The 13,371-nt window shown below is 39.4% G+C and overlaps 1 protein-coding gene across 2 annotated transcripts in view; it reads left to right on the top strand.

The window, feature by feature from the left end:
- gcgrb (glucagon receptor b) overlaps window positions 1-3,750 on the top strand; it is a 41,256-nt gene extending 37,506 nt beyond the window's left edge. Inside the window, exons 10-14 of one of the 2 annotated variants that reach the window (XM_033968494.2) lie at window positions 279-348; window positions 805-893; window positions 996-1,140; window positions 1,717-1,758; window positions 2,023-3,750. In XM_033968494.2, coding sequence (XP_033824385.1) covers window positions 279-348; window positions 805-893; window positions 996-1,140; window positions 1,717-1,758; window positions 2,023-2,427 — 751 coding nt within the window. In that variant the 3' untranslated portion in view covers window positions 2,428-3,750. The remainder of the gene's footprint in view (window positions 1-278; window positions 349-804; window positions 894-995; window positions 1,141-1,716; window positions 1,759-2,022) is intronic. The other variant, XM_055221370.1, reaches the window with a different exon arrangement.
- The last annotated feature ends 9,621 nt before the right edge of the window (window positions 3,751-13,371 follow it).

The raw sequence follows: 13,371 nt of genomic DNA, 5'->3' as shown, positions 1-13,371 counted from the left end.
ATTTCTAAAAAAAAAAAAAAAAAAAAAAATCTAGGTTTAGGTGGGTATTTTGGTGTTGCCATGTTCATTTTGTTTGGGAGTTTCAACTTTGGATTTCACCCAAACCCAAATTCTGCTCTGTGATTGTTACCATCTCCAGCTCCGTTTAGCCCACTCACACCAGCGGGAGTCTGCCAAAATGGATGGTTTGTGAACTCGCAAATTCACAAGAATCCACAGGGTCGTATTTGTCATTCAGAGCTCATTGACAAAGTGTGCTTATACATACATATGTGCAGGTGCTGGGAGAGAAACACTAATATGGGATACTGGTGGATCATACGCTCTCCAATTCTCTTTGCATGTTTGGTAAGTTCAAACATTTGCACTATTTTGGGAAAGGTTTAAGTTCAGAGGTGACTTCACAGACTGGATTCAAACATAAATAATGCAGCAGACACACTGAAGAAGCTCGGAGCCAGTGTCAGTGTACACAACACTTAAAAAGTTGTTAGATTTCCAAGTTTGGGAGCACATGGATCTTGGCAGTCAAGTGAAAGCTGTGTATATCACATGTTTTATTGACGCAGACAAAAGTGACCCTGAATCAGTGTATTATGCAGTATTGCGTCAGTTGCAGCTGCACATGCCTTTATAAGCATAGCACAGACATCAGCTGCAGTGCATATATACATTTGGGATCGTTTTCACACAGGGTTAAACATGTCAAGCATTTCTGGAGTAGCTTTTGTTGGAGTAAATGCCATTGTCATTTCACACATAATAGATGTCAGGCTTATGTGTTTTTTATTTTTATTTTTGCAGATAAACTTCTTCATTTTCATCAGGATTATCAAAATACTGATGTCTAAACTGCGAGCGCATCAGATGAGGTACACAGACTACAAATTCCGGTAAGAGACGTTGCCCTACAAGAACACAACAGGAACCACATAGTGCACAGTCCAGTCATACAGTTTGACAGGTTTTATACTTGTGGGTATCATTATTTGCAGGTTAGCGAAGTCCACTCTGACGCTGATCCCTCTTTTGGGCATTCACGCCATCCTCTTCACATTTGTCATAGATGAGTCAGTCCCTAAAGGCTCCATGCTGCGCCTCATTCGTCTTTTCTGTGACCTCCTCTTCAACTCCTTCCAGGTCAGAGGTCACACACAGTGCACACGCTCTACTGCGCTTATGTTTATTTTTCAGTGGACTTTAATGTTGTAAAGTAATTAAAATGTTGTCTAAAATGTATCTGATCATGTTTACAGATAAATACAGGTTGAACTGGTATAATCTTTCATCAACAAGAATAGAATATAACAAATATTAATAGAATAAGTGGCCACTATTTAATAACATAATTCAATGTGTTTTTATTATTTAAAAACAGCTAAAATCAGTAAATATTGCCCCAGAATACATCACAGAAGACTTGGTTGAAATGATTAAAGGGCCTGTACATATTTTTAAACCATAAGAGAATGACATATGTTTAGCCCTGCCCACATTGTCCCCTCTCTCACTTTGATATTGAACCGTGACAGAGAAACAACATAGACACAATAATGTCTCATTGAATAAAATCATGTCTGTGTCATGGTGCAATATTAGGTGAGAGAGGGGGCTGTTTGGTACTCTATTTGTGCCATATATTTTATTATTTTATTCTGTGCATGTCTGAAATAAAATGTCCAAAATGGTTGAAATGTATATTTCTTATTATTAAAGGGTTTGCTTGTTGCCATCCTCTACTGCTTTGTGAACAAAGAGGTAAGCTGATAAGTTATTCGTTCTTCTGTTTTCATGCTTTGTGCAAACACTTTATCTTCATTAGAGTCCTGTTACCTTCATAAATTACCCCTTTTATCTGTAAAGCAATCTGTGTTCACTGTCTTTTGTTCCTCTGTCTATGATGTACCAGCATCAGTTAACGTCTAACCCTTTTAAAAGCAGACATCGATCTAAAGACGCACAGGGACAGGTCTAATCTCTGGCTGTATCTCTCTGTGGTTGTCTTTTCCCATCATGCCGCAGGTGCAGTCAGAGATGCTGAAGAAGTGGAAGCGTTGGAAGTTGGGCAAGGACATTGATGAGGAATACCGACACACTTACAGCCAAACGCCACATGTCAAAAGTGGCAGCATCGCCACGGGCAACCTGGGAGATCTGGACCCGAGCTGTGAGTCGCCTCACCTCGCCAAAACTGCCCGAGGTGGAAACTGCTCCAACGCACCTGAGGAGAATCGAAGATTAGTGGTGTGCTACAGTAATGGGATGGGGAAAAGTCGGTCCCAAAAAAGGGGGCATGTGCTGCACTTCTCCTTCCTACCACTACGGGGTGCTGCCAGTCGGGCCAGCACAACCATAGAGGACATTTGCCTAGAAGAAAGAGTGCAGTGCCGAATCGGATCACTGGAGGGAGATGAGACCAGTGTCTAAAATTGACCTTTACCAAAAACGAAAGAAAAAAAGCATAAATGACTTGAAAACTGCATGCGACAGCAGTAAACAAACTTTCCTACTGCAAAATATTTATTGTTGCGCGGACTTCTGTAAACTTACGACACAAGGAATGATTTATCTGTTAAAGTATTAATGTGCAAGGTGTGTGTGCACTGCAGTACTGTGTAAAGGTTTTGTGTTTGTGTGTGTGCGAGAGTGTTTGGAAAATAAACCACTTACATCATGTGGACCTGCCTCACTTATAGGGACAAAAATCAAGTCCCTTTGATGAAAATACTTTATCATTAGATCAACAACATGATTTCAACTTAAGATATGGGTTAAAACAGGTTAGGATTTAGGTTAAGTTTAAACTATGGTTAAGGTTAGGATTAGTCTCAAGGAAAGTCAATGGAATGTCCCTAAAATGTATGAAAATACACCATGTCTTGTGCGTGTCTGTGTGTGGATCCAGATCATTGTTTGGACAAGCTAAATTATTGAAATAATAGTTTTGTCATATTTTTCAGCATTGTGAGAAGGACCAATGCCTTGGAAAGGGTCTTTGAGAGCTTTGACATTTTTGTTTGTGTTTGTTTTTAACAATTTATTTCTACATACACTCTTATACGCCTTTCTTCCATACACTTTGCCTAAGTTCTTTGCACAGTACTGTATGTGGGAGGCTTTTAAGGGGCCAAACTCTGAGTCTGTCTTTTTTCACTGTCATATAGTGCTTAGAGAAACCAGACGTCATCATTTACTCGGGACAATCCCAGTTTTGAGCCCTGTGTCTCCTGTCCCTAGCAGATTTTTCCTCAATTTTATACAAGAAAGAAATTGTTGACTAATTTGATACTAACAGTAAGGAAAGGTAAAAATACAGAAAAAGATGCTTGGAAACTACCAGAAAACAAAAAAATGCACTGGCTGAAGTCTCTCTGATTGTATATACTGATTCATAAGAATGTTGTGAATAATCTTGAATGGTCCTAATGCATAACAGTTTTCCTTAATTTCTCACTCACTCAACACCCCAAACTGAGGGGGTCCCAGTTTTTTATTTTGAAAATCAGGTCACCCTAGTAATGCTGTTTTGCTTGTGTTGTAGTGTATTTGACAAAGATTCTTCTGTGCAAATGCCAAATTGTGAGCGTCTTAATTTTTTTTATGATATATCTGTAAGCAAAACAAAAGTCACTCAAGGCACTTAGTGAGTTCCCCATTGTCATTGTAAATTTACCTCATTTGTCCCATTTTGAACACATTTGAATGTATATTAATAAACAATGCAAGCTACTGAGGCGACTCAAAGACGGTACACGATGACTTTGTATTTTTTAGCTATACTTTTAAAATTGATTTCAGGTTATAGCTCAATGAAGGCAATACGCTTTCTCAGTTAAATACATATATTAGATATAACGTGATGGAACATGGAAGGATGCACTTGAGAAATAAATACTCATAGATAATAACTGTAATACACAACGCCATATGATTTTAGATTTTTTTCAATTGTAATGCACAGTGGAATAGGAAATAGTGCCAACATATTACAAAGAAAATAAAGAGATTGTGTAAATAAATCTCACTGTAGCTCAAGGTCAACTTCACTGATAATTTTCAGATTTAATAGCAAAAAAATCTTCAAATACACAGTAAACACATAAAAACATTGTGTAAATGCTAAATCCCAAAACTCTTACACCATAGACTGTATATTTAAATGGACATAGCTAACCCACTAGCTGCTGCGTTCGTTCCAAATAGGAAGTGATCATGGGCCTTTGGCTCAAATTCACTTTCTGTTGAAAAACTGTCGCCCCTCTCTTTCATAACTGCTGCCGTCAGGCTTATCATTTGGTTTATTTGGCTATTTTGTTCGTAAATCATGATATGAACATTAATAACCAATGAGTTGCTTTCTTTTCCTGAGGTTGATCCTGGTAGCACCAACAACCGGTTTGATTGACAGCATTGCTAAACGCCCGCTCCCTGCTAAACAAGCGATGTGGGCTGGATGTCTTACCATAGACCATATAAATCAATGTGACGTCACCCATGCGTTTGGCTCCAGTCAAATGAAGCTCATCAAGGCCAGCAGTTATAAGGGCAAACTTGGAGCACCTATAATAGGTTTAGCAGGGAGCAGGAGCTTAGCAACAGGTTTGATTAAAAGTGTTGCTAATGCTAGTGGGAGTACAAATGTATTAATGTACAAAATAGCAAAATAAAAATTCCAGAAACATGTAGAGCAGGTTATTACAAACATTTTAAGACCAAAATGACAAGCCTGACAGCAGCAGTTATGTAGATAGGGATGAAAGGTTTTCAATTAAACTTGAGCCAGAGTCAATGGAAAGAGCGCACCCATGTTATCTCTTTCTATTCCCCATGGGTTAGCAATGTCCAATTATGTATACAGTCTATGTGTCTTACACATTAGCAAAATGAACCATTACGTTAGCTTACAGAAAATGTGTCATTTCAAATCAATTAACTGTGTTTTTAATCACAAAATTAAATTAACATTCACTTTGGTTATTCAAAACATTACAATTGTGCTTATATATAACAAAACATAGCTTGTGCCTCTTCAGAAGGGTAACGAATGCAAAAAACATCATTTAACTCCGTCAACTTTTATGGCCTCTCCGGTTTGGTGTAATTTTTGCAGGACATCCAAAAAAAAAAAGAAAAAAAAGAGACAGATGGTTACTCTAGCCACAAGTAATCTCCACAAAAAAATCTGTATTTGCCTTATTACAAGAATTACACTTCTCTCATTTTGTGCTGCCGAGTGTTTAATATGAAAGCTTGACACATGACATTGCCACTGCGTTTTAATTTTTAAAAAGCCAAATTGTTTTGTATCACCATCAGTCTCTATGGAGCCAATTAAAACAAATGGTGTCAAATAAAACATGTCTTTTAGTAGCAGTTTGATTTATAAGTCAGTTGTTGTCAGTGAATCTTCAATGTCTCCGGTGTCTGGTCTTAATATCAGATCGTAAATGTTTCAACTATAAGCATACACAGAGAATACTGCATGAAATTAAAATGAGTCATGTGTGTATAGAATGACTAGATTTATAATGCGTGTGTATGCATCGTGTCAAAGATGTGGGGGAGGGTGATGTTCTCATGTAAGGAAAGAATCTAGAAAAGCCCATCTGTTTGTACATATATTAGGCTAGTGATTTAGCAAGACACTGCACAATACACCCTATATTCATTTATGTGGGTAATGGCTACTAATGTATAATATCTTACACATGCGCCTTTGGGAATATTCTATATTTGGGATCCCTCTGAGATTCTTCATATCGGCATCATTTTTAGTTTTTTAGCTGCTATAGAAACAAGCTTGAAATGAACATTTAAGGGACGTTCACATTTCACATAACTGGGTTTGCTTCTTGAGGACTTTATATTGACTTGCATTCATTTTTGGTGACTTTAACAATATAGTACACCTTCCTATAACCCAAACCCTAATCTCAAATTGTTTTAACCATAGACTGTATATATAAATCGATGTAGCTAACCTGCTAGTTGCCGTGTTCAAAATAGAGGTGAGCGTGGGCGCACTCCCAGCTCCATTCACTTTGCATTGAAAAATTGTCACCCATCTCCCTAATATTCATACTAATCTGCACTACATGATCCTGGTGTTTTTATTTCGCTATCGTGTCCGATATGAACATGAATAACAGACGAATCAGGCTGGGGTGTTACTTTCAATAGCCCCGCTCTGGATTGGCTCTTTGGTTGCTATGATACTTGCGGTTCATTCCAAATTCGCCCCTATAACTGCGAGCCTCGATGAGCTTCATGTGACTGGAGCTGAACACTGTAGGTGACGTTACACTCACTCGGTCCACTTCTTTATACAGTCTGTGTTGTAATGACTGACAGGGGGACCAAAGAGACAGAACTCAGGGAATAGTTTAACAATGTCTATTTTACAGTTTTTAAATGTACGAATGAAGGTAGATTGATCAGATAGTTGAGAGCGGGGTTGTTTGCTGGAGTCCAGGAGTAGATCGTGGGCAGCGGGGTCAGAGACGAGGTGAGTTGGGTCGGAAGGTGTTAGTTGGGTCGGAAGGTGTTAGTTTTGTACCGGTCGTGCAGAGCTGGATCGAAGACAGAGGAGCTGAGTGGGTCCAGGGAGCAGGATCTGATGAGGAGCAAAAGCATCCAACTTAGAAAAGACTAGCAAAATGCAAAAACAAGAGACTGAGCCAAGCAGAGCTGTACCACTGTGGATACGTGGACAATCTTGTGCTCAGTGTCAGATCCTGACTCCCTTTGTCCTCCCCAGGTGCAGCTTGATTGGCAATTAGTTGCAGGTGTGCATGGGAGGAGCCCGAGTCTCCGCCCAGCTCAGGCTCTGACACAGGAGGGAGGGGGAAAACTGCACAAAACACAAGGCAAACTGGGATCTTAACACTATGATTTTAACCCATATCTGAACTTTAAGACATGTTGATATAATAAATAGGTTTAACATCATGGGGACCTGATTTTTGTTCTTAAGGTACGTGAAAATTAGGACTAGACCCAAAATTAAACCTGGACTAGACCAGACTAATCAAGGACTATAGCAGGAACAAAGTAGTCCACATTAGTGAGTTCAATTTCCTTATGAATATTTTGGGTAAAAAGGGGTATTATTATTATTACTGGATGTACAAATTGCACAGTGAAAAGCATGACCGTACATGAAAACAGAAAATATCCTCATGTTTCTACAGTTTGTGACCACAGCACAAACACTGCATCAGCTAATAGATAAAACCACAGGGGCTTTTTAACTGTAATTTCCCATTTGTCTTCATCAAGGCTAAGGGAGATCACACAGCTGTCTGACGTCAGCGCTGTACACACCACCATCTGTATCGCAAGTGAAAATGCACCTCAGGTCTTGTGCATCCAGTTCAATCTAGGTGAGGAAGTAAGCTACAGTTACAGATAAAACTACTTTTACAAGGCAGAATTTGATTAAGATTTGTCCACTTGTAAGGATAGATTCTACTGCTATGTTAAGACTCGTATGTATCTTTAGTCTTTAATGTCCCCGTAGGTGAATTTACAGTATCTTTTGCATTTTTGCTCCGAAACACCACTGCATATAAGGGCTACCTCAGGAGAAGAGCAGTGCCCAGCCTTCAAATACGTGTGGACCAGGGACAGACTAGTAGTTGAGTATATTTGGAGTCATAATAGTATTTAAAATGTCCCTAAGTCTGTAGTCTCCAAAACCTCCAGTCACAGAACCTATTTCTACACGGTTTATAACACATCTGAAAAGTCTAACCAGTGGCTTGTTAATAATTAAAACAACCCGAAGTCATTCTCAGTTTCAGCACTGCTAAAAGCTGAATGTAACACTGTCTGAAGAGGGGAGAGTGGTGCATGACATTGGGTACTGTGTTTCATGTCATGTGCAACTGAAGTGAAGATACTGGGATGAAGTCATTTTGTGTTTTTGACAAGTCCTTGAGATAAATTCTCAAAGATATGTGATGGTGTGAATGAGGACCCACAGAGGTATTACATACAGCATTCACTCAACAAACTGTGATGTTACAGCGCTGTCATGAATGAGGACGACACCACTCTCATCAGGCTCATCTACTTGTCACTCTATAACACCTGTCACCCTATAACACCTGTCACCCTATAACACCTGTCACTTTATAACACCTATCACAATATTTTTATATTATTATTCTTTGTTTCATGTTACACCATAACATTTGTGAATTTTGTCCTGTTTCTGATACTGCACCTGTGTGTTTTTATTTTGTCTTTGTCTTTTGCCTTTGTGTAGTGATGTGTTCTCATGTGCAAGACAAACACAGTGAGCCTTTTGTGGTGAAAAGTCCACACCAAACTTGTCCATTGTCCCATTCTGAGATCCTCTTAAAACTAAAATCACTACAAAACCTTTTCTCCCATCTCACGACATTCTCACTAAGTTGAGCGTTCTTTATCGTTTACATTTCCTAAACCAAATCTCACCAGTGGATCTCAGAATGGGCATGTTTGGTCACGCAAGTCACCAGGGATCATTATGGAAAATACATTAGTGAAAATGTCTCTTAAGATCCAAAAGAGCTCCATACTTTCTTCTCAAGTGCCCCTTTGGGTGCCTCTACAAAGCCATCTGTGAGTTGTAAATCAGTGAATACAAGAAATATCCACTAATGTGATTCACAGTCAAAAGAACTCAGACTGAAGTATGGGGGAATTTACAAGTAAACACCACAACATCTATATATTTTTGTGGCTTTTAGGTTGCATTTTACATAGATCCATTAGGTCCAATGTATAGACACAAAAGCAACAGTGTGTGGAAAGATCAAAGTTGACGTTTGCCTATTACAAAAGACCATCTTCAAATCAAAAGCTTGTTTGAATTATTCATTTAATATATAGTGGTGTATATGAAGGTTAATAATGCATGAGCTATAGATTATAATCCAAATCCCTTTCACGGTGAAATGCATGCTTAAGAATGCACACTTCCTATCATTGAAAAAAAAAAGGTTTGCAGGCAGCTGCAGGTTAAACATAATCTAGTTAACCACAGGGGCTAAATAAATCATATCTAATTTATTCTGGGTCTTTTGAAGTAGGTCTGCCTCATGGCTATTGCCTTGACCTTTAGAAAAAATAATATTTTTATTTATTTTCTTAAAAAATATGTCTGTTTATTGGTCTAATTTAAGTCAATACAAAAGTACATTCAATAAAAAGGTAAAAAATTCAGACTTTTGATTTGATGAAAGAGCTGGCAGGCACACATGTTGGTCCAGATCACAGTTTAGAGGAGAGTCTTTCAGTGACTCTGGAACATCATTATTAAGGACATTGTGCCAACTTGAGAGTATAGTCCTCTGAAGTGTATGGACATTGGGACAATTATTATAATCCTGAGAACTAACCCCATTTCTTTTAAAGTAGTGTAACGCCCCCTAGAGTTAGACTGCCTCACAGCAGGTTTCTGGGATCACCCGAGAGCTTTAAAAGGAGCACATGTGATGGAGTATAATTTAAGCCCTTTGCTTAAGGGGGGGACTGTTAAGAGGAAGAAGACAGATTTTTGGCTGTGAGCAAGATGGAGTCTTCTTGCCAGGGGTTCAGGCTGGAGTTGACAAGGCTGGCTCTGTTGCTTGGTTCTCGTTGTCTTCACTGGTCTGGTGCTGCGACCCCAGTGCACCACATACCTCTCAGTCTTCAGACCGGCCTGGACCCTGGCTGCTCACGGAGACAAACAAAAGTGATTGGGAGAGAGAAAGTTGAAGGTGCTTTTTAATGGGAAATACTGGCTCTTCATAGCTGCAAACTGATTAAAAAAACATGGCCAAAAAGCACACAAACTGTAAACGACACTGGAGCATACAGTTTTACCCTGTTACAGTAGTCTTGATATAACAGAGATATATTCATTAATTTGCTGTTCTTTTGTGCACAAAGTTATATTCACAATGATGAAATGTATGCGTATTATGGTTTACTGTACAAGCAACTGAAACACCTTGCATTGGCTAATAAAGATGAATCATTTGCATCAGGGCCATGTCTGTCCATGCAGGTATATACTGCTTGACCCCCTCACTTCCTGTTAACTAAACGTGGACAGGAAGTCGTTTACACGCGCCACATGAAGCCAATGGTTATTTTAAGACCAGGACACAGTTTACCGCTGTGACAAAGACAGTGGCATCCATCAGACTGACAGCTCAATAGTGTAAAGTCCTCAGAGTTAAAGAACTGTAAAGAGCAGGGAGGTGCAGGAAGAGGAAAAAACACACGGAGGAGGGGCCGTGATATACAGTAATATGGCCCACTATGTGACTTTTCAGGTGGACGGTCCCATGTAGTTAGTTTTGTCTGGAAAGTTCTGTATGGAGGAACATTACAGACAAAGCAATGACACCTCTATGGACATAAGTAGTGACACCCCCAAGCCAAGTTACAAGTCACATCTGTGGAGGCGACCTCACAGCAAGAATGTTTTTTTTAGGGGGGGTATTTCTTTGGTTTAAAAACAAACAAACCAATACCTGTAACTGAAAAAAGTCAGATAGATAAATTTAAGGCCATACTGTGGAACATTACAAACAAACCAATATCATCTCCAGCAGGTGGTGGTCACATTACAGAAAAGTTGCAGCCTTTAATGAATCATAACAGTGATGGGAAGGAAAAGAGAACTCAAACACATGTATTTATAAATAGTATTATAGAGTTAAGGTACATAGGGAAATGTGTCCTCTGCATTTGACCCATCCTTCAATGTCACTCGGACGTCTCCTCAGGAGCAGTGAGCACCACATCGCAGAGCAGGGACCCATCTCTGTGATCTTGTTGCTAGGCTTGGTCAGGACCATCTTACCTGAGGATTGTTCCTAAGGTGGTGCATGTCTTGAGGTGATGGTGGAAACTGGAGTGCCTGGAGGAAACCTACCCAGACATATGTAGAACATACAAACTCCACATAGGCACAGAGAGAACATGCAAACTCTATCGAAACACAGGGAGAACATGAAAACTTCATACAGGCCCGAGCGACACAGGGAGAGAACACCATCCCCAAGGCAGCAGAAAAGCCCACTGAGGTGCAGAGATATTGTCATAAAATGCAACTTTGATCAAATATCGTCACAGAAAAACTGTTTGAACTGAATTAAATTGAGCAACAAAATAATGAGGGTTGTGACAGGAGCCCCCAGGGTCAAATATATGTCAAATTATTGTGTGAGTCACTGAAAAAGGCAGCGACCACAATACCATAAGAGAAAGGTGAGAGGTATAAAGCAGAGAAAATCGCACAGTTTCACATTTCTTGGTGAAAAGAAGCTTATTATGAATGAAAACAAAATGGCATTAATTTAACTTTAGCTGCTCCTTTTCTGTAGAGGTCACCATGTTATTTACATGAATGAAGATTTTAGCACCGGATGCTCTGGCCACATGCTGTGATTTAGACTTATGAGCAGCCTATGGAGGATTTGAACCTTTGACCTCCTGCACCACACACAAAACAAGACCTCAACTGCAGATTAAATAAAATTTGCATTTGATGAATCTACGCTGCACTTTAAAATACACTCAAAAATGACAAAAAAAAAAGTGAAATTCCATTGTTCCATCAAAGGTGTGTGCTGTGGGTTCAGTTTACCTCTTTTAAAGTAAATAGCATTTTATATGATCAGTAACACGGTTTATGCAACTTTAATGACTGTGCCACTCTTCATTTTATTCAATGTCATTTATTAATGCATCATATTTTTCTATGTTGCACACTGTCCCTTATTCAGTCAGTATGAGTGGCACAGTTCATTTATGTACTTTATAGTAGCGTTCAGGTCAGTCCTTGCTGTACTTCACAGTGGCTGAATGCCAGAGGTGGAAGAAGTACTCCATTTTGTTACTTAAGCAAAAGCACAGATACCGGAGTAAAAAAAAAGAGAATCACATGAAAAAATCTACTTAAGTAAAAGTATTAAAGTACATGTGTGAAGTACTACTACTTACTACTTGTACTTGTATGTTCCACCACTGCTAAGTGCATATGGTAATCATTCATTTAGCCGTATGTGAGAGCGGTTAACATGCAGATGCTGCTCTCAAAAAGCTCCTCCATTGACTGATAATGCTTTGTACGGAATTTTTTGAACCTGAAGTATCTCTGTTATTTGTGGCCTTCACCAGAAAAGCATATATCTTGTGTTTTCACTATAGATGGCTGCTCTTCACATGCATTTAGCCTGATACTGTTCATGCATGTCAATGAGGCACATTCAAAAGCTCAGAGACTTTCAACACATGTTCAGTTATGGATTGCCTACAGCCATGATGGGAAATGATACTTAATTAACCTTTAAGTTACCCATAGCAACGTATGGGTGCATGTACTTTAACTTTGAAAAGAAAAATTTCAGAGAAGTGCTAACAAGCATGACATGACAAGCATGAGGCACTACCAGCCTGAAGCATAGGTCAGATCTGTGGAGAGCCTGCTTAGTTAATAATTTAAAAAAGTAAGTTTAACGTCATACTATGGAAAAGTTCCATAGTGGACCTTGAAGTGAGGTTGGGCTATGTATGATTGCAGTAATGAGCCTATTATAAAGCCTATTGCAGTTACTTGTGAAATGAATCCCATAGAACATCTGCTTAATTCATTCACTTTTTCAGCTCATTGTTATTCAGGTCTCCACAGATTTCTCCAAAGGTTTTTGACCAAACACATTACAGACCATGTGTAGTATTATAAAGTAATTTATTGTATAGTAAATGTGATGAAGGAGAAGAAAAATATACAAGAAACAAGTAGACGTTCAGTTCATTTTGTATTATCATCAAACTCTAATAAAGTTCCAGCTACAGTACTGCTGTCACTGTATCGGCCGTGCATATAAACATAGAACATTTAGAGTAACGTTACTACAGTACTAAAAACCAACTGTTATGATGATGTCAAATACGTTTGTGCACAAATCTCTGTCTTGTGTCGCCTGCTCTGCTTCTGTGCTGATTCTTGTGTTCAGTGTTAATCAGTGTAAAAATGCAGACAAATTAGAAGGAAAAAGATTTGGATCTTATAAAAAAAAAAGAAGAGAGATCTGGATCCAACCGTTCTTGTTAAGGAACCGACTCGTTCATGAAGGTCACATCTCTGCTCCACAGGACCTCCACAGGACCTCCACAGGACCTCCACAGGACCTCCACAGGACCTCCACAGGACCTCCACAGGACCTCCACAGGACCTCCACAGGACCTCCACAAGGCCTCCACAGGACCTCCACAAGGCCTCCACAGGACCTCCACAGGACCTCCACAGGGCCTCCACAGGACCTCCACAGGGCCTCCACAGGACCTCCACAGGGCCTCTGAAGTGTTGAAGGAAGCGGGCGACCACAG

This window comes from Periophthalmus magnuspinnatus, chromosome 1 (assembly GCF_009829125.3).
Source record: "Periophthalmus magnuspinnatus isolate fPerMag1 chromosome 1, fPerMag1.2.pri, whole genome shotgun sequence".
Taxonomy (NCBI): domain Eukaryota; kingdom Metazoa; phylum Chordata; class Actinopteri; order Gobiiformes; family Gobiidae; genus Periophthalmus; species Periophthalmus magnuspinnatus.
The sequence above is the reverse complement of the archived record's forward strand: the minus strand, read 5'-3'. Positions and strand labels throughout refer to the sequence as shown.